The sequence below is a fragment of the Mustela nigripes genome, unplaced genomic scaffold, assembly GCF_022355385.1.
Source record: "Mustela nigripes isolate SB6536 unplaced genomic scaffold, MUSNIG.SB6536 HiC_scaffold_487, whole genome shotgun sequence".
Lineage (NCBI taxonomy): Eukaryota > Metazoa > Chordata > Mammalia > Carnivora > Mustelidae > Mustela > Mustela nigripes.
In genome coordinates, this window is record NW_026739894.1 from 11,830 (window position 1) to 33,414 (window position 21,585).

The 21,585-nt window shown below is 38.9% G+C and overlaps 2 protein-coding genes across 4 annotated transcripts in view; one reads left to right on the plus strand and one right to left on the minus strand.

Moving 5' to 3' along the window:
- Positions 1 to 13,336, minus strand: part of LOC132008613 (dihydrofolate reductase) — a 23,622-nt gene extending 10,286 nt beyond the window's left edge. For all 3 annotated transcript variants that reach the window (XM_059387228.1, XM_059387227.1, XM_059387226.1), the window contains exons 1-5: positions 12,865 to 13,336; positions 12,465 to 12,514; positions 9,955 to 10,060; positions 3,512 to 3,638; positions 276 to 391 (exon numbers count right to left, since the gene is read on the minus strand). In XM_059387228.1, the coding sequence (XP_059243211.1) occupies positions 276 to 391; positions 3,512 to 3,638; positions 9,955 to 10,060; positions 12,465 to 12,514; positions 12,865 to 12,950 (485 nt within the window). In that variant the 5' untranslated portion in view covers positions 12,951 to 13,336. The remainder of the gene's footprint in view (positions 1 to 275; positions 392 to 3,511; positions 3,639 to 9,954; positions 10,061 to 12,464; positions 12,515 to 12,864) is intronic.
- LOC132008614 (DNA mismatch repair protein Msh3-like) lies at positions 13,192 to 20,469 on the plus strand (the record flags this gene model as incomplete). The annotated part of the gene is made up of 3 exons (XM_059387229.1): positions 13,192 to 13,398; positions 15,315 to 15,435; positions 20,249 to 20,469. Coding segments are annotated over exons 1-3 (549 nt in total), but the record flags the coding sequence as incomplete, so codon positions are not given.
- Between the last annotated feature and the right edge of the window lie 1,116 nt (positions 20,470 to 21,585).

Genomic DNA, 21,585 nt, shown 5'->3' on the forward strand with positions numbered 1-21,585 from the left:
TTTTTTTTTTTTTAAAGATTTTATTTATTTATTTGACAGAGAGAGATTACAGGTAGGTAGAGAGGCTGGCAGAGAGAGAAAGAGAGAGAGAGAGAGAAGCAGGCTCCCCGCCGAGCAGAGAGCCCGATGTGGGACTCGATCCCAGGACCCCGAGATCATGACCTGAGCCGAAGGCAGCGGCTTAAACCACTGAGCCACCCAGGCGCCCCTCTTTCTATAATTCTTAAGCAGGAAATCCAAAAGTGCTTTAGACAAATTAATAACATTTTACTTACTCTGGCAGAAGTTTATATTTCTCCAAATCAATTTCTGGAAAAAATGTGTCACTTTCAAATTCCTGCATAATCCTTGTCACAAATAGTCTAAGATGGCCTGGTTTGTTCATGGCTTCCTTTGGGGGGGGGGAAAAAAAAGGCATTAATTTCCTAATTTATCTGTCAAAAGAAATAGAAACTCTAAGATTTCTGTTTGTTTTAATTATACAGTCAATTTTGTACTAGGTATTAGAGACATGCTACATAACTGTTACCTCCAAAGCATGCTATTTAAATATCCCATTCTTTATTTTGGGGTCCTGAAAAGTACGTCTTAGTTATTTTGAGAATTATTGATAATTATCAATAATTATGACAATGAGTTTAAATATATTCTGGCCTCTAGTTTGCTGACATGAACTCTTTTTTTTCATTTAAGCATTCAGTATTATCTTTTTTCTTTGGTAGTTGTTTAAGAATTAAGAACTATAAATTATTTAGTTATTCTCCATAGAAAAATTTGCATATATATGGACAAAATAGTATAATTTCAAGAGCCTTTGATTACTGAAAACCCCAAGGGCATACTTAGTACATTTACACAGAACTTAATAATGCTTCCATTTCTTATGAGATAGTAATAATGCTAGTAGGTAATTTACTTTCTTAGCCCCTTGTTGCTAATGACTGTATTTGGCCTTATATTGTTAATGGCTTTTCTAACTACTGCCTATGGTACTGTTGATAGTTTCTACAGAAAAAAACGGCTCCGTGCTCAGCGGGAAGCCTGAATCTCCCTCTCCCACTCCCCCTGCTTCTGTTCCTTCTCTCACTGTGTCTTCCTCTATTAAATAAATAAATAAAACTTAAAAACAAAACAAAACAAAACTGCCCTCAAACAAGTATCTTAAAACTCTAATAAAAAGTCAAGAGTCCTAACTGCATCTCCAAGAAAGCAATAACCCTTGATTTTCAAATAGCTTGTAGACGGGGAAAAAAAATAACAGGTAATTCAAGTGTGTTAGCCTTGAAATTCCAAATAAGGGCATATAACCAATATTACTTTTTATTTTTGGCTTTTTACTACAGCATATATTAAATCATAAATTCCCTTGCCCCAGTCAAACAATTCTACCAATTCTTACTGTATCAAATTAGAGAAACTGAATGGGACCAACTACAGAAGGATTTTAAGGTCTGTATCCAAGTAAATGCTATATGGTAAAGGTTTTCTATAAAGGGTCAGATGCTAAATATTTTAGGCTTTGTGGACTGTATGGTTTCTTTCTTATCTTTGTGGGCAAGAGCAGCCATAGATAATACTAAACCAATGGGCATCGCTGTGTTACAGTGAAACTTTGTTTACAAAAACAGGCTGGCCCCAGGGAAGATAAGCCTAAATGTTCTACAAACTATTGTGATGTGAGGCAGGTGGAAAAAGCAAAATTATCAGCTAGAGGTTCTACTTCCTTACGACTTATATAGATATAGATATACCAAGTTATATAATTATATTTAATTCTGAATATTTATAAAGAATGTATTTTGAAGTCAATATGGTATTAATTTATTCAAAAGGAATATTGAACAAAATAAAAAAACGACTTGTTTTTCTTAGAAATTCATCCTTGGTTGCAAGATCAAAGGAAAATGTCCAGTTCCTCATAATACAAATAAAGCAAACCAAAGGTTGTAGAAACAGGTCTGGGATCCTGGCATCTCTGGGGATGCCTGGGTGGCTCAGTTGGTTAAGCGGCTGCCTTTGGCTCAGTCATGATCCCAGCATCCTGGGATTGAGTCCCACATCAGGCTCCTTGCTTGGCAGGGAGCCTGCTTTTCCCTCTGCCTCTAGCCCGCCGCTCTGTCTGCCTGTGCTTGTGTTCTCTCTCTAACAAATAAATAAAATCTTTAAGAAAAAAAAAAAAAATCTTTGGGTATATATGTCACCACAAGCCACCAAAGTTTTTTTTTCCTTCCCACAAAATATTAATCTCTCATTAGTGTTTTAAGAGTCAAAAAATTCTATTTAATATTCTCAAAAATTTTGAAAGCTGAAAGTCATTTGGTATCAAGAATAAGGAATATTTTGGGATACCTGGTTGGCTCTGTCTGTGGAGTGTGTGACTCTTGATCTTGCAGTTGTGGGTTTGAACCCCACATTGGGTACAGGGATTACTTAAAAATAAAATCTTACAAAAAAAAAAAAAAGCTTTGGGTCAGAGTCTCCGTCTTCCAGTAATTTACCAAAATGACTAGAATCAAGGCAAAGAGGAGAGGTATCTGCCTTATGTTCTCTTGGCCTTTTAGAAAACATGGAGTTGTTCCTGTGACCACATACATGGGCATCTACAAGAAAGGTGATATTGTGGACATCAAGGGAAAGGGCACTGTTCAAACAGGAACACTCCACAAATGCTGACATGGCAAAGCTAGAAGAGTCTACAGCAAAGCTAGAAGAGTCTACAAGGGTACAGCATTCCGTTGGCACTGTTGAAAACAACTGAAGGACAAGATTCTTGCCAAGAGAATTAATGTGCATATTCATCATATTTAGCCCTCAAGAGCTGAGATAACTTCCTGAAGTGTGTGAAAGAAAATGGTCAGGAAAAGAAGGAAGCATAGAGAAAGGTACTTGGGTTCAAGTACAGCCTGCTGTGCCCAGGGAAGGAGGCTGAGATGCTGGAACCCATTCCCTATGAATTCATGGCATGAGTGTACAAAAAAAAAGTGCAGACTATTTTCTCTTTTACCTGTTTTTCCTTGTATTATGAAATCATATAGTATTTTTCCCATGTCCTCATATTATATAAAAATTGTTAAGGGAAAGTTTTCTGCTTTTCACAAATTCATATACATCTAGTCAGTATACAGCAACTGAGAGCCCCATCCCTTGATCAGTGAGAACATATATATCCTTGGAAAAAAGGGAAATAATTCCGTATATCAAGGCACATCCAGAGAGCAGAAAACAGTGCGATGCAAGTATGATTCTAAGGGAAGGATTTGGAATGTTTTTAAATTAGAAACATCAACTATTTTGAATTGAAAATAAACTCCAACAGGCTTAAAAACTCACTTTTATATTTTTATTTAGTTTTCATGATAGTATCTAAAATGAATAATTCAAATTGACAATATGTCTAGCTAACAGTGGGAATAATATGCTTCCTTTGCTCATGGCTTAATTTTTTTAAAGTTCAGATGGCAGGGGAGCTGAAAGAAAGTGGGGTAGAACATTTCTTTATAATTTTACCTACCTTATAAACAGAACTGCCTCCCACTATCCAAACCATGTCCACTTTATTTGCTAATTCTGGTTGCTCAATAAGTTTTAAGGCATCATCCAAACTTTTGGCAAGAAAATGAGCTCCCTGTGGAGGTTCCCTGTGGTTAAAAAAAGAATTAGAAATAATTTCTATAAAACCTAATGATATTAAGCAATTAATTATAAAACCCAAATCATCATAAATATGAATCCTTTAAAGAAACCACATTTGTGTATGTATGGTTCACAATGAATCAAGGGAGGTCTGTAATTCCCTTTAAAAATGTTGAAACATGTAGAATTTGGCTTCCATTGTAATTAGAGAACAGAAATTACAATTCAATGTCAAGTTCTCAGACTGATGCTTTAAAAAATTATATAACTGCCTTTGAACTTGTAGTTATAACAATGATTAATCAAGATCTGATGGAGACATTCATTCTTTTGGCTGCCTCCTCCCTCACCTTCTTGACAGACATTTTACTTATTTTACTGTCATCTCTAAAGGAGTTAAGAGCACAAAGAGTATATTTTCACTAAAAGCTGGAAAAGATATGGAGCCTGTGTGAGGTTAAATGAGCCAAGAGATTCTCTAAGATGTCAGGGCAGCTGCAGCAACTAGGTTGGATGAGGCTAGGGGAAGAACTGAGTAAGAAACAGATTTGAACTTGGAGAGAAGATAGTCTAGTTAAAGTCTAGAATGCCTGAAATAGAGTTAAGGTGGTGTTAATATTTGAGGATGCTAAAATCAGGAATGATGATAGGAGTCGGGGTAGAATGGAAAATGCTGACTTAGGAACTGACATATGAGAAGAACTGGAAGGGGCATCCTAGAAGTTGGTGGGTTATAGCAAAATAATTTAGAAGGTGGTATAAATAGTTGGTGTGGACTTTAAATTAACGGGGTACACATTTTGTATAGATTGTGGAACAATGGCTTGAAACGGTGCAAGGGCTTCAGGTGAAGACTACTTCTTTGCCCTTTCCTAGTGAGTCTGGAAAAGGAAAACAAAGGATTTGTTTCAGATTTTAGTTATCATAGAGACATAGAGGAAATGATTCTGCAAAATGTTGCTACTTAGCAGTTTAGGAATAAGTTTCACAGAAAACCCTTGATCCAAGACGGGTAGAAAAAAATTAGCAAGAAGTTGAGCTAATGTTTGAGTTCATTAGCCCACTGTATTCATTCTGTGAAAGCACAAATCCTAGAAACTACCAAAGTAAACAGAATATAGCAAGCACTCAATATTGTGACTTATTTCATTGCTAAATTTCCTTCCTATATTTATCCTAAGCTAACAGAGACTGTATTCCCTGACAAGAGATAATTGGTATGTGGTTGTATGCAGTCAAGGAACAAGAGGATATGCTCGATATCTTGTTACAAACTTAAGAGTGAATTCTCTCAGAGGGTTGGGATGAAGATTAAAAGAAAGGTAATGTACATTATAGGCACTCTAATGATATTTCCATCCTGCTTTTTTTTTTTTTTTAAGATTCTATTTATTTATTTGATAGAGAGAGAGAGAAAGAACAAGCAGAGGGAGGGACAAAGGGAGAGGGAGAAGCAGATTTCCCTGATGAGCAGGGAGCCCAATGCTGGGCTTGATCCCAGGAATCTGGGATCATGACCTGAGTCGAAGGCAGATACTTAACCAACTGCGTCACCCAGGTGCCTCTCCATCCTTCTCTTTAAAGGCCCTATTCAAAAGAGGCTGCTTTTTACCTGATGGATAGTTACAGTAGAAAGAAAATATCTAACATTTATGCAGTGCCCCCTTGTTCTCCCATATAGTGGGATGAGGCAGTGCTTTACGTGCATCATACCACTTAATGTGAACAGCAGTCCTTTGTAAGTACTTTTATTCCTGTTTATAGAGGATACTGAGGCTGAGACATTAAGAAACCAGTGGTTAGAGAGCTAGGAAATGGTGGACCTGGGATTTGAACTCCAGCAGCCTGATGCTGGAGTCTTGAGCTGCAACTTCCCACACAGACAAGATTCTCAGCTGATGGTCACACACTACAAAGGTATCCTATTCTAGAACCCTCAGACCTCAGGATAGTGTGGTCTAATTTAGGCAATCCCTAAGACCAGTGTCCTCTGGCCTCGAGCAGCCTCATTTGATTACCGCAGGGTACCATATAAACATTATCTTTTCCACTGTGCCTGATGTGAAAGAGGATGATGTGGCAGATGAAATTCTGCCTCAATTTCCCTAGAGACTGTTGGGAAAGCTTATTGCAAAACAAAAAACCCTAGGCTAGAATCACATCATAACCAAAAATTAAAAAAAAAAGTTCAATTTAAAGCCTTTCAAACTCAGTCTTTGAAATGGGATGTCCAACTATTGAAAATTGGTTCAAGTAGGTTCTATCCTCTTAATTGAATACTATGCAGCCACTACAAATATTTACAGAAATTAATCTTTCCATATATCAAATGGGGGGAAAAAGGCAGGTTAGAAAATAGGATGGTCCTAGATTTATAAATCACCAATGGTCATTTATTCTATGAAAATTTCTGAATCCCTGCTTTGCTAAGGGATATGCTAAATGCTGGGAATAGAGACAAAAAGAAAAAGAACAGCACTCCCTGTACCACTGGCAGGCAGAGAAATTGAAGGACACGCAATGGGGACGCATGGAGGATGCCAGAGGAGCAGAGGGGATGTATCTTCTGGGTGCAGCGATGAGGGAGAATACTCCTTGGAGAAAGATCCCTTAGCAGAGCATCTCAGAGAGAAAAACATGTTCAAAACACAAAAGCGATAGATGACCATAGATATGACTGAGGTTTGTACTGAAGTCACTAAAGTTATTTAACAAAAAGCTCCAAGAAAGTTCAAAGTAGAAGTAATCTGTGGTGAGGTTTAATATGGTAAAGGGTGGTGGGTGGCTCAGTGGGTTAAACCTCTGCCTTCGGCTCAGGTCATGATCTCAGGGTCCTGGGATCGACCCCCGAATCAGGCTCTCTGGTTGGCAGGGAGCCTGATTTCCCCTCTCTCTCTCTGCCTTCTTGTGATCCCTTTCTGTCAAATAAGTAAATAAAATCTTTAAAAATAATAATAATAAAGGGTGGGACAACACAGCAAGGGCTTGACGACATGAGAAAATGGAAGTCTAGAATAAAGTGGTGGGGGGAAGGGGAGGGTTCTGATTATGAACCTTAAAACTGAGGGAAAGAAGAACAAAGTTAGATGTTGGGGTAAAAGTAAGAACACAAGCCTGTTCACTGTGTTTCCATTAATATTAATATTTTCTGTAAGATATAAAATAAGGTAATTTTGCTCAAATAGCAAAGGTTGAGAGTAGGAGCTGATATTGATAGGGTACTCTCTGTGTGCTAGAAATTTAATATACAAAATTTCAATTAACCCTCAAAATCACCCTAAGAAGTTCTCATTATTAATCCCATTTAGTAGATAAGGAAACTGGGTTTCGGCAAGGCTTAAAGTTAATAAAACTTGAAGCCACAAAATTAGTAGGTACCAGAGCAGACATTAGAAGACAGATTAAGTCTTTGCTATACTAAATGTGTGAGTGGTGGTGAGAAAAGACAGAAAGCTTTAATCACTGTGGATGATAATAGCGAGACCATAAAAATTATACTACTATGGAATGTCAGGTAACTTTTATGGGCTGGAGACAATTTACAACATCTTATATCATGGAAGGAATTTTGGATTTATCGAAGATGCTGTCAAAGTTACAGCATTATGGTAAAATTTACATAAATTTTTGGTTCCGAAGCCTTAAAAAAATACTTTATTGAGATATAAATCATATACCATACAATCTGCCCTTTTGTGTAGAACTTGGCAAATTTTTGGTGTAGTCACAGAGTTGTAAAACCATCACCACTACCTACTTTTATTTATTTATTTTTAATGATTTCATTTACTTATTTGACAGAGAGATCACAAGTAGGCAGAGAGGCAGGCAGAGAGAGAGGGGGAAGCAGACTCCTCACTGAGCAGGGAGCCCAATGTGGGGCCCGATCCCAGGACCCTGAGATCAGGATACCAGCCAAAGGCAGAGGCTTAACCCACTGAGCCGCCCAGGTGCTTCACCACTACCTACTTTTAGAACATTACTATCCCCCCAAAAAGAAAGCCTGTATCTGTTAGCATTCATTCCCCATGCCCACCCTCTCCAAGAAAACCAGTAATCTAGTTTGTCTATGAATCTGATTCTAGGAATTTCACATAGATGGAATTATGTGGCCTTTTTCTTCTGGCTTTTTTCACTCAGCATACTGTTTTCAAACATTATCCATGTTGTAGCATACATTGGTTCTTCTTTTATTGTGGAATAATATTCCATTCTATGGATATAAGCTACTTTGTTTATCCATTCATTAGCTGATGGACATCTGGGATGTTTCTATTTTGGCAATTATGTATGATGCTGCTATGAACATTTGACCTTGTGTGGTCATATGTTTTTATTTTTTCTTCATTTTGTAAACCAAGAAGTAGAACTGCTGGGTCATACAATAACTCTTAACTCTATGTTTAACATTTTGAGAAAATGTCAATCTGGGTCCCAAATGTGGCTACATAATATTTCTTTTAAAGCCACAACTTGATTGTCTAGATAGCTTTGGAAAAGCACTCTCTCCCTATACTTTAGGGAACTAGTTATCCAAAATAATTAGTATTTGGCACCAAATTCTGGGATTACCTTGAGGACTCAGTTTCATCTTACATTAGAGGGTGGTGATGAAAAATTGAGTATTTCCAAAAGACCGCATGAGCTAGTGATTACAAGAATAAATCTAGCACTGTCTGGCACACAGCAGGTGCTCAGGTTATGTGTATAACTGACCTTCAAGTAGGGAACCAGAAGGAAGGGCAAAAAATAAACTGTAAGACGTGTTCATAACTGATAACCTTTTTTCCTTGATAATAAAGACTTTTGAAATTTTCTGCCTCTAAAAAAAACAAGCAAAATATAGCAACAAATGTTATATATAAATACATAAGAAAACAACCAAACCCAATTACGTACACCACAGGTGGGGGTCATAAAGAAGAAATTAGACTCATCATTTGAGGAGATTTGCTGGCTCAACTGAGTATGTTCCCCACTGAGATTTCTTTAGCTCAAGCTAGCCATAAATAAACTTGACTAGTATTCAAGAATATGCTACTAAAGAGTCTCTGGGAATGGCAATATAGTCTGTGAATTTGAATTCTACCAAGCGATGAGATAACCAGAATATCCTAGCAACCAAAAGGAAGAGAACAGTACGAAGACTGCAGCAGATGGCAAGATGTACATCAACATATTCCTCATGATCCAGAGGTAACCAGTGCAAATATTCTGGTAGATCTTCTTTCACGTTTTTACCTATGCTATCCTAGAAAGGACTTGGTAGAAAATCTATATAAGCCTGATCCCCCTTAGCCAATGGTGTATAATGTCTTTTCCTTTCCATGATGTGATGGGTCTTTTGAGGGGTTCACTTGGTTGGGCTATAGTCCTTGATTATTCAGACACTAATCTAGGTGTTGCTGTGAAGGCATATTATGGAAGTGATTAAAGTTGATAATTCGATAACTTCAGTATGGATGGGCAGAATTATATCAGTTTTAAGCCTTCAGAGCAAATCTGAGGCTTGAGGAAGAAATTCCATCTGCAGTCAGCAACTTCAGCCCTTGCTGTAAAGCTCCAGCATGCCCTTCCCTATGGCCGGCCCCACAATTTTGGACTTGTCTAGCTGGCACCCAAAAATGTATAAACTAATTCCTTGGAATGAAATCCCCCGGACATTTCCAAGCATCAATGCAATCATCACTGGATTAACACACCATCACTGGAGTAACTATGTACTCCAGTGTTAGACTGGAGGACAGGAAAATTCCTAGCACAGGCCAAGTGGAGACATTCCTTTCTCTCTAGGATCCTTAGGTTGACTTCAGTACTTTCAAATTTTTTACCTGTAGACACTGGGTAAGGAATACAAGTATAAAATGTTATTTGGGTGTTGTGGTAAACTAGGAATAGGACATAAGATTATGACTGATTTTTAGCCCATCCTAAAATTTCTATCTTATTATATTGAGGGCAGAGTCCAGAACAGGGATAAAACACTTAATCCTGGCAAATCCCAAAACATATGTGAAACTAGGAAAAAAGTTACTATTTATTTTATATAAATGATACTTGAGCCTACAGAGTAACAATTTAAGGAAACTGGCAAATCTGTTACCACATTTGAGATTTAATGTGACTTTTTACAGTGGTGAAATCAATCCCTTAAATAGCAGAGTGAGTTACTGTCATGTAACTGCTTATTCATTTTCTGCAAATTACCTTTATGATATTAGGCAGCTTGATCAATAAACTGTATTTACACTGTCATACACTGACCTCCACCCTAAGAAATGAAACATGATTTTTTTGTGGTGAATTTATTATAGCACTTACTTGAGGTCTCTGCTGAGAACTAAATTAATTCTATCCTTTAAAGGTCGATTCTTCTCAGGAATAGAGAACCATGTCTTTCTACCCATAATCACCAAGTTCTGTTTACCTAGAAAATCACATAAAAAGAATATTTGGGGAGTATATAGTTCCATATATTCATACACACACACAGATGATTGTCATAGTGACATCTAGTGGATTTGTACTGAAAATAAAAATTTAAAACAGGCTTACCAAAATTTACATTTATCACCCATTTCCTAAATATAGTAACTTTTTCCCCCTCTGGTATTATCCAATTCATATCCAATATTTACTCAACTGCAATCATGTATAATAGTGAAGAGCCAAGATTCTGGGGCAAAGTGCCCAAGTTCAGTGTATTCAGTCATCTACTGAACAAGTCATGTTAATCTTCTGTGTCTTACTTTCCTTATTTATAAAATGGAGATAACAGTAGTTCCTACTTCTAGGGTTACTGTGGGGATTGAAGACTTGTTTAACTGTTTGATATGACAGTATTATTCATATTTGTATACTTTGTAGGCATATTAATAGTCATACTTTTATTTTATTTTATTAAAGATTTACTTATTTATTTATTTGACAGATAGAGAGATCACAAGTAGGCAGAGAGGCAGGCAGAGAGAGAGGGGGACTCAGGCTCTCCCACTGAGCAGAGAGCCAGATGTGGGGCTCGATCCCAGGACCCTGAGATCATGACTCGAGTTGAAGGCAGTGGCTTAACCCACTGAGCCACGCAGGCACCCCTAACAATCATACTTTTAAAGATAAGTGCTTAATATTCCACTCAATTAAAAAGCTATAACACTTTTGGGACGCCTGGGTGGCTCAGTTGGTTGGACGACTGCCTTCGGCTCAGGTCATGATCCCGGAGTCCCGGGATCGAGTCCCGCATCGGGCTCCCAGCTCCATGGGGAGTCTGCTTCTTCCTCTGACCTTCTCCTCACTCATGCTGTCTCTCTCTCAAATGAATAAATAAAATCTTTAAAAAAAAAAAAAAAAAAAGCTATAACACTTTCAATTGTGCTTCTTTCAAGTATAATGCTTTATGGAAACTTTATACACATAGCTTCCATTTTTGGTTTAATTACTTAGGAAAAAATCCTGGGAGTCAGATATCTGGATAAAGGAATATACACATTTCTATAATTCTTGATATATTCTGACAGGATAGCAAAAGAAGTACATGTGTCTGTTTCAAAGAATTATCATTAGCATGATTTTATTTAAAAATACTAACAGTTATAAATACAAGTAGTAAGACTAAGTGTTTTTCTGTATTTGGAAAGTTCTTTCCTCCAAGAATTAAACCCCCAATTATTCACGGTGCCCCTTATGTGATTTGCACTGCATTTTCAAAGACAGAGCTCTAGGTACTAGTAAAGAGATACCAAGTATCAAAAATAACAGAGCCATTAGGTGAGGAATTCTGGTGAGAGAAATGGTACAGACCTGGCCTAACAATTAAGGTGGACATAAGTGAAGAGCATACAAAGACGTTGGGGGGAAAAAGAAGAAAGGAAAAGAAAAAAGAAAAAAAGCCAACATACCTTCAATACCCTTCCATCCACTCATCCAACAAGTACTGTATTTACTGAACACTAGCAAACAAGCCAGACATTGGATGCTCTTTCTATGACTAGATCATACTTCGGATTCTAGAGAGTGGTTCATATCAATTCCTTAAGCTTCAAACTCTTGCTATCTTGTCTCTACCACGGACCTAAGTCCCAGATCCACGAACCTGTATCTGTCCTGTTAAAGTTATGCTGCATGTGCTTCTGGCTCACTTACCATTTCCCTTTTATTCTGCTATTTCTTCTCCTGTGACCAAATACATGTCTCTTAGGTTTTAAACGAGTATCCCACCACCATATTCTTTTCCTTGGTTATCCTCTTCTCTCCAGCAGCTCAACTCATCTACTTGCCTGTATCTGCAATCCCCAAACTCAAAATTAGCATTATTTACAACTGCACACTGTTGTCCACTCCTTTATTCTCCACTTCACCCAGGATTATTCAACTGTCATTAAATTTAGCATCTAAGAGTTCATCCTGGATCCCTCCTGCATCCCCTTCACCTTCCTTATCTCCATACTGAGTATCATGGAACTGTTTTTTGGACTTCTCTCCTCTTCACTGCCCTCCTTCAGACCCTATCATATCCTGCAGGGACTATGGCAAAGGTCTCCTCTGATTTCTTTTCCATGCTCTAATCTTCACTGAAACCTGCAGCTAGATGCTAATTCTGCCCAGTACCTCAACTGTACGCCTGCCCATATAAAATTTGAAAGAACTTTTTTTTGGGGGGGTGGGGGTGGGTGGGTGGTGGTATGACAAACCTTGGGAACTGCATACAAATGAGTGGTAAGGCAAAAAGTCCCAGATTAACACGGATAACTTTTCATTTAAGTAAAAATCTGCACTGGTAAGCTTACTCAGCAAGATGTTTCCCAAACCTCAATCTCCTAAAAATCCCACATTACCTTCTACTGAGGAGGTTGTGGTCATTCTTTGGAAAAACTTGAATTCGTTCCTACAAGTTAGACAAACAGCGTTACTCAGAATATTATCCCGCGGGCTCCAGCTCTAACGCGACCCACAGGCGCTGCGCTGGCGGGGAGGGGAGCGAGTGGAGTGGAGGGATCTCTAGGACAGGGACTTTGTTGTGAGGCAGGGAGCCGCGGGGGAACATGTCCTCGCCGGGCAGCAGGGGCAGACGGAAATCAATAACTTGGCCTCCCGGCTCCCGGTGGCGGAAGGAAGCCCAGGTCCAGCTCGCGTCCTCTCGGGTGCCAAGTCCGTCCCCCTCTTCCCGCCGCAAGTGTCAGCGCGACCCCGCGCTAGCTCTTCCAAACCCAATCGACCCCCCGGCCCAGCAGGTACCTGAGCGGGGGCCAGGGCAGGTCCCCGTTCTTGCCGATGCCCATGTTCTGGGAAACAGCGGCGATGCAGTTTAGCGTACGAACCATGACAGCAGCTGTAAACACTTCCTAGCTAGCTCGCCACGACGGGAGGCAACCGGCCGCGCTTGGCGCGAAATTGCGGCCACCCCGCCTCCTCGGTCCCATTTGTGCAGCCGAGACTCCGCCCCCCGCCCCGGCGCTCCGCAGGGTCGTGACGTGCTCGCGCCCGCAGACGCCGGGGACTTGCGGCCGCGGGCTCGCGCTCCTGGCTCGGCCCTGTCTGGGTGGTGGTGCTCTGTATCGTGCGATGTCGGGCCGGAAACCTGCCTTTGGCCGTGCCGCTACCACCGGCCCAGCCCCTGCAGGGCAAGCGGTTTTGAGCAGATTCTTCCGGTCTACGGGAAGCCTGAAGTCCTCCTCGTCCCCCACGGGTGCAGCCGACAAGGCCGACCCTGACTCTGACTCCGCAGCGCCCCTAGCGTCCACTTTCCCGCCTCACTTGCCGCCACACGTGGTGGGTTTGGTCTAGGACAGGGCGGGGCCAGCAGGAGATGGGGCGGGGCAAGGTGGGCGGGGGCGGGAACCGTACTTGTGAGTGGAGCGGGAGGAGGTGGGGATAGTGCGCGAGAATCGGCGAGATGAGACGGCCGGAAGAGAGAGGGGCAGGGCTTTGAAAGGAGAAGGCGGGAAAAGCCAGGCTGGCCTCCATTCTCCGCGCAGTTCACGTTGTAGTTTCCACTAGGAGTAATAGACTTGAGGCCAAGGTAGCGCGGGTACTTAATGGCAGACTCGAAACAGGAGCTCAGATCTCCGGACTTACATTCTGATGAGGGTAGGGGCTTGTGGGCAAAGGATACATCTTTTAACCTCCATTTTACCTCCCCAGCCTTAAAAAAAATCTGGATTGAAGGTTAAAGAGGAGCTTTATTTACCTTATTTGTGTATACTTGGCTAAGTAACTGGAATAAATTGACGCTAAGTCTCTAGTTTTTAAGCATGCAACAGCAGTGCTTAATATTTCAAGCGAATAGGGTAAAAGCAGTCATATTGTACAGTTCCTCAGCGACTACACTTCTTTTGGCTGATTGTAAAGTTTGATACACAATTTGGCTGGATTAGGTTTAAAGGGGTGCAGATGTGAATGGTTGTGATTGAATCCTTCCTGTTGCTTACCACCGTTCACCTGAGTAAAATAGTTGGTTTTGTTTTTCCCAAACTGCCAGCAGGGAAAGTCCAAGGTTGAGACCTCACCGAGGCTTCCTGATGCAGTAACTTCCTGATCCCAACACTTGTTGAGGATGTGTTGGGACGTCTGCGTGGCTCAGTCAGTAAAGCATCTGTTTTTAGCTCAGGTCATGATCCCAGGCTCCTGGGATCCAGTACTGCATTGGGCTCCTTGCTGAGCTGGAGCCTGCTTCTCCCTCTGTCTGCTGCTCCCCCTGCTTGTGCCCTCTCTCGCTGACAAATAAATAAATAAAAATTTAAAAAACAAACAATAACAACAGCTGAGGATGTGGAAAGGGATTGCAGACTGACTTTTAGCCACCCTCCAAGTTCTAATACGGATGACAGCCTAGCTACAAAGTCTTCATTTACATTTCTTTCACAGAGTGAGTTCTCTCCTGTTTTTGATTTTTGTTTAAAGATTGTATTTATTTGACAGAGAGCACTTGGGGAGAGAACACACAAGCAGGGGGAGGGGTAGAGGGAGAAGCAGACTCCCCCACCCAGCGGGGAGCCCATTTTGGGACTCCATCCCAGGACTTTGGGATCATGACCTGGGCTGAAGGCAGACGCTTAACTGACTGAACCATCCAGGTGCCCCTGGATTTTTTGCTTTTTGATGATAGTTTAAATTTCATGACTATACCAAGATTTTATTTTACACCTACTATATAGAGGGTATTTTGTGAAGGACTTAATTTTTGACAGGATTCCTGCCAGTATATAGTTTATAGCCTTGTGGTATCTTTGGTGGTGAACATAAGCCAAGTTTGAACATGAAACAGTTAAATTACAATTAACACTGACGTTTCAAAAATGGTAGTGTTCTTTTGTTATGTATCTAATTTCACCCTTCCTAAATGGATATATTTTTTTAAAAGGTATTTTATTTAACATTGGTAAGTAGGGTGACTCAGGTTTTATAATCCGAGATAGGTGAAGGCTGATTGAGTAAAGAAAGGTATAAGCCCTGGTTCTAATTAATTCTAGCAGGGCTTGAAGTGCTGAGACTCATGACTTCTGGTCTCCACATTGTCTTTCATAACAGTATGGAGAGTATCTATATATATAGGTCTTTCCAAGTCTGAAGGTATGTGATTCCATAAGTAGTGGGATGGCGAGAACCTTGTTATTCAGAAGTGAAGCTTAAATTATTTCACATACATCAAGTTTTGAGATTAGAGATAACATCATTTTCTAATATAGGTTGCAGAAGTTGGCAGCAGTAAAAAGAGACCACTGGAGAGTGATGGGCCTGTTCAAAAGAAAGCAAAGAAAGTCCAAGAAAAGGAAGGAGGAAGTGATTCAATAAAGTTTGGGAATGCTGGTGAGTCCTATGGTCATGATTGTTCGTTCTCACTAGTTGTGGCACAGATACTGTATTCTCCAGAGAGCAGAGGATGTTATTGGAGAGTTGTGCCATTTTTTTCCTTTATGGACAAAGGTCTCCATTGTGGTTGAGTAGAGTGGCCCTTCCATAAGTGGTGGTTTGAGTAGGGCTTTGGGGGTGTGGAGGTAGAGCTGGAGTTCTGCAATTTGCCTATAGTTCTCCCCATTTTCTCTTTTATTTCTCTTAGCTAATTTTTGTCCTGATTATAAAAGTAAAGCATTCTTGTTATAAAAATTTCAAATAATACAAATATGTAAAGGGTAGACAATGAAAGACCCAATCATCTTTCTCTTTTAGTGAGACCTTATGGTAATTTTAGGGGGCTACTGAATATTTTTCCAAGTTTTGCTATTTATACACATCTACATGTATACACAAAGACCCACAAATTACTTAGTAATAATACAGTTGGCCCTTGAACAACATGGGGATGAGGGGCACTGATGCCCTGCATAGTTGAAAATCCATGTAGAACTTTTTGACTCCCCCAGAACTTAACTACTAATAGCCTACAATTGATAGGAAATCCTACTAATAACATAAACAGTCGATTAAAACATATTTTATATGTAATATATATTGCATACCATATTTTTACAATGAAGTAAGCTAAAGGAAAGAAAATGTTAAGAAAATCATAAGGAAGAGAAAATACATTTATAGTAGTGTACTGTATTTATTGAAAAAAAAAATCCCCAAGTAAGTGAACCCATGTAGTTTAAACAATGTTGTTTAAGTTCAACTGTATTTTGTAAATTGTATTATACTATGTGTATTAATTTGTAGCTATCATTTTCCACTTAACAGAACATTTTGAACAGTTTTCAATGTCAGGTTATGTAAATCTACCCTGTCCTTTTTTTAGCATGGAAGTGCTTGTTCTGTATGCTAAAAGTCTTTGGATAAAACCACCATTTCTGAGATAGTTGACTTCTAGGGGTGGTGTTGGATTTATAGATGATTGAGCACTATTTCTTTAGTTGTTGGCCTCAGAGGATTTGTTATAAAGTCTAACAGAAAATCCTTCTTTTTTCATTATCCCCAGAAAATTAGGCAGGGAATGAGATAAAAAGAAAGCAAAAAAAAAAAAAAAAGTCTCAGTTCAGTGAATCAAGAATGTAAGATATCTTTCCTTCCCCAAAAGGTGAAATTTAGGGTCAACATGAAAGTGTTAGTATTAAATAACTATAGAAATGGAGATGTATACTTAAAGAGAATGATAAATCTTTTCTGTTGTCAACAAGGCAATTGACTTAGAATGTTTTGAAACAAGACTTTTTGTGACTTGTTAAAAATGGTGCTCAAAAAAAGGGAAAGGAGCATCTGTGAGTCCAGCTCCTTTATTTGTTTTCCAGTTTTAGGTCTCCTTGTGCTTCATTTTGGAACAGTTCTCCTAGTATGTTTTCAAATTCCATAATCTTTTCTTTTGTGGTGTCTAATTTGCCATCCATCTCATTCAGTAAAATATTAATCTCAGATAGGTATATTTAACCTTTAGAAGTTCTGTTTTGTTCTTTTAAAAGAAATCACCTTTTTCTCTCTGTGAAACATAGTGAAAAGCTGTTACCAAAACCAAACAGAACTCCAAAATCCAAATCTTTCATTTTGCTTCTCTTTATGTTCATGTTTTTCTTTACCTTTTTGATTATGTGGAATGTATTTATAATATGTTTTCATGTTCATATCTGTTAATTCTGTCATCTCTGTCATTTCTGGGTCTGTATCTCTTAATTATTATTTCCTGCTTTTTTTCATGTTTAGTAAGTAATTGTTTGGATCACAGATATTTTGAATTCTGTGTTATCGTGTGTTGGGTTTGGGATTTCTTTAAAGAATGTTGGAGTTTATTCTGGCATGCAGTTAAATTCTTTGTGCATCAGTTTGATCTTTTTAAGGATTGTTTTTAAATTTTGGAAGAGAAGGCTTAGAGTAGTTCTGTTCCTAAAGTTTGATTTTTCTAGAGTTGGGAAGGAATACATAGTTGCAGTAACATATTATATAGTATTTCTACCATATTTAAAAAATGGATATTAATAACCTTTAGGACATAGGTAATTAAAAAAAAGAACATAGGTAATAATAAAATGTAGTAACAGTTTTAAAAAATGATGAGGTTTGATTATTTATTACCTTTGTTTTTAATACCTTTGTTTATTTAATTGTAAGTTGACATAATCTAATTTGTAATCTAATTTGTAATTTGTAATCATGGCTGTGTTTGACTCTTGCCTCAGAAAATTCTTGAAGGTTTAACAGTTACCTCTGGTAAGCCAATATCAACTGGCTTCATTAAGCACACCACTGGTCTTTCTTTGTGAGCTAGTTTGAGTTTCCTTATAGCTTGAGTCTCCAAGGATGAGCACCCTGAGAGTCAGACAGAAGTTGTATTGACTTTTAAGATCTAGCTTCAGAAGTTAACATGCCTTACTCTGTTGGTTGAGTTAGTTAGGAAGGCCTGCCTTTATTCAAGGGAAGTGACCTTCGATTCCACCTCTCAACGCAGGAGTATCAGCGTCACGTTGTAGGAAGAGCAGATGAGACAGGGTATATATACTTGGCCCTCCTTAATAAATAAAATCTACATGGGTCAGAATGCAGAGTTGACTTTTTATGTTATTAATATTCTTATTTGAATTACAGATAAACATAATATGGAATTCTATCTCAGAAGTATTTATCAAAATACAAATATTCACTATCTTAATGCTTATAGTATATGTGCTACTGAAGTGAGTACAATCATAATGCAGTATAAATAAATTCAGACTTTTAATAAGTACAACCCCAAGACTGGAAAACCCCCCCCATCCCAGGAAGGTTTTTTAATATCCATAGGAGGGAAGTCCTTGTATAATATACACACTTACAGTATATTTCTGAAGAGTGATTCAAGTATTTATTTTGAAAAGTGGAGAGTAATTTGAAAGAGATTCAAATATACATTATTCCAGCTACAAGATTATTAGGAGACAAGGTACAATTTATGTGTGAAAATAGGTTTAAATATAAATAAGCATATAAAGCTAAATATAAATATGAGAAGTTTTAAACTCATAGGAATGGACCAAACACAATTCTTGCTCTCAGAGTTGGTTTTTTTTTGGTTTGTTTGTTTGTTTTGGTTTTTTTGCTTTAATAGGAAAGGTAAGAGGTTATAAATGCAGTCCCTTTTTCATTATATTTAGAAGTGGCTACCTAATAGTATTACCCTAAAGGGAAATATAATGTATTCTGGCATATAGTAGATAGTAGACAGTCAATGATAGTTTTCTTTCTTTTATGGATTGCTTGCTTAAGAAGAACTGCCAGTTGGCAGCCTGGGATAAGTGCTATGGAGAAATGTGATCTTATTATAGGAACACAGACAAAAGATGATTTTAAGCTAAGGGAGTTAGCAGGAGTTTCATGGAAAAGTAATTTTGCGAGGGATGATATGGATGATAAGGATGAATGGATGATAAGATTTTGACGTGAAAATTGGGGTTAAGGGCCTTCAGGGAGAAAGCATAGCATGAGTAAAGCTGTGGAGGTGGGATAGTAGGCATGTTAGGGCAGGGTGATGATCAGCCTTCCTTGGAGAACTCTGGGGTCAGTATCTCTAAGTCTTTCCCATTAAGTTGATCAATTTCCCTGGTCTGGAGTCTTCCCAGCTCTTGGCTGGAGTGGGGAGCTCTGGCTGCCTGTGTTCTAGAGCTCATGAGGAAAAGGCTGGGTTTCTTAGCCTACAGTAAGCCCCTATTTCCTGTTATTCCTCTGGCTCAGGCACAGTTGTCCCATCTCAGCTGTGCCTGTTCTACCTCTTCCAGAGTAACTTCTAGTTCTCTGCTGACGTGGAGAAGAGCAGCTGCCCTTGAGCTTGGAGTAGGCTAGAGGTCAAGAGATCAACTTGCTTTGAACCAGTCTTCCTTATTTTAGAATCTCCCTTTAGTGCATATGGTATTGCTGCCCTGATTCCTGAGCCTTAAGCATTTTGTGTAGCAAATGGTATTGGTTCTTGGTTTCCTTCACTAGTGGTTTAGTATTTAGCTTTCAGGTATGCTAAATTGGTTATTATTCATCTATTTTTCCTTCTCTTTTCAGATTTTTTTTATTGGTATCTGTCACTTCACAGAGAGAAAAGTCTCTGTCCTTATGTGCTTATATCTTAAAAAAAAAAAGAAAGAAAGAAAGAAAAAAAACCCTACTGTAGTTTGTAATGGGGTTTCAGGACCAAGTGAAATGACATGTATGTTTCAGTATGCTATCTTTACCCTAAATCCAAATGTTTATCTCCTTGTCACATTTTAGTTAGATTCATTGCTTTAATGAGAAGCTCCCTCTTTTTTTTTTTTTTTTTTTAAAGATTTTTATTTATTTGACAGAGAGATCACAAGCAGGCAGAGAGGCAGACAGAGAGAGAGTGAGAAGCAGGCTCCCCGCTGAGCAGAGAGCCCGATGCGGGGCTTGATCCCAGGACCCTGAGATCATGACCCGAGCCGAAGGCAGCGGCTTAACCCACTGAGCCACCCAGGCGCCCCGAGAAGCTCCCTCTTTAAAAAGAGGTTTTAATACTACTCTAAAAAGAAGCAGTGGCTTCTTTACTCAGAAAAATACTCACACCAACACAATTTTGTATGTAATTTTCAGAAGCGTACATTCCTTCCCACAAAATCCGGGTTCATGAACTCCCCCTTCATCATACCCTGGTTATGAATTGACATAATGAGAACAAAATACTATTGTTATATTTTCTTCTGATTTGCTAACTAAGAGCCAAAGAAATGTCTGAGGACCAAGAATGTTTTAAAGTCTCTGGAAAAATTGAAAGAATTCTGCTGCGATTCCGCCCCTCCTCAAGATAGAGTCCAGACAGAACCTCTTCAGGAGAGATTGGCAGTTCTGCCAAAATGTACTGATTTTGACGATATCAATCATCTACGTGCAAAGAAGGCAGTTTCTTGTGAAGACTCCAAATCTCATATTAGTCAAAAGGTATGTGTTCTGTAGATGAATATCCAGGTACTCAAATCAGTAGGTTCCGAAGTGCCATAAGTTTCTGTGGGTTAATATAAGCCAGTGGTTCCCAAACTTGGCTAATCATCCAGATTAGCTTTGGGAGCTTTTGCATTATAGCTTATTTGTTTTTTAAGTCTTCGGAGATTCTGATTTACTATGTATTAAGGAGGGAAGAATTGGTTTGTATTAAAATAGAACCCCCCCCCCCCCGAAAAAAAAAGCCTTCAAGGTGATTCTGATGTACAGCCTGGGTTAGGAATCCTTGGCTTGGGAGGATTCTTTTTTTTTTTTTTAAATTTTTTAAAAAAGTTTTATTTATTTATTTGACACAGAGAGAGAGAGAGATCACAAGTAGGTGGAGAGGCAGGCAAAGAGAGAGGAGGAAGCAGGCTCCCCACTGAGCAGAGAGCCCGATACAGGACTTGATCCCAGGACCCTGGGATCATGACCTGAGCTAAAGGCAGAAGCTTTAACCCACTGAGCCACCCAGGTGCCCTGGCTTGGGGGAAATTCTTAATAATGAGTATAAGCACAAGTTTTCTAATCCTCCTTGTAGTTATCATGATGGAAAATCTTAGGCAACATACATGGGTTTTGGGGTTTTTAGCTGAAAACTTGGTGATATAAAGTAAATTCAAAGGCAAACCAAATATATATGGCTCTTCACTTCCACTGCTAGATGGTATATCAATGTTTGCAGCATTGCAAAATCAGAGAATTGAACTTTTGCTCTGTCACTAACATCCACAATTCAGAGCAGTGGTTTGCAGTCCAGCTTTAAATGAGAATCACCTGGAGAACTTAAAAAAAAATTCTGGTAACAAAAACCTTTCTTCAGAATCATACTGGTCTTTGCTAAGAACTGAGTATGGATATTGCTTAAAAGCTCTCATTTTAATGTGTAGCCATGGTGGTTGAGAGCTATTGAATTAAAGAAATAGTTCCTTTTTTTCCCTTTGAGTCATTTAAATGAAAAGCTATAGATTCTTAAAAAGCTATGGACTGAAAGCAATGACTTCTTTACTCAGAAAAATACTCACACCAACACAATTTTATACGTAATTTTCAGAAGTTTACATTCCTTCCATCTGG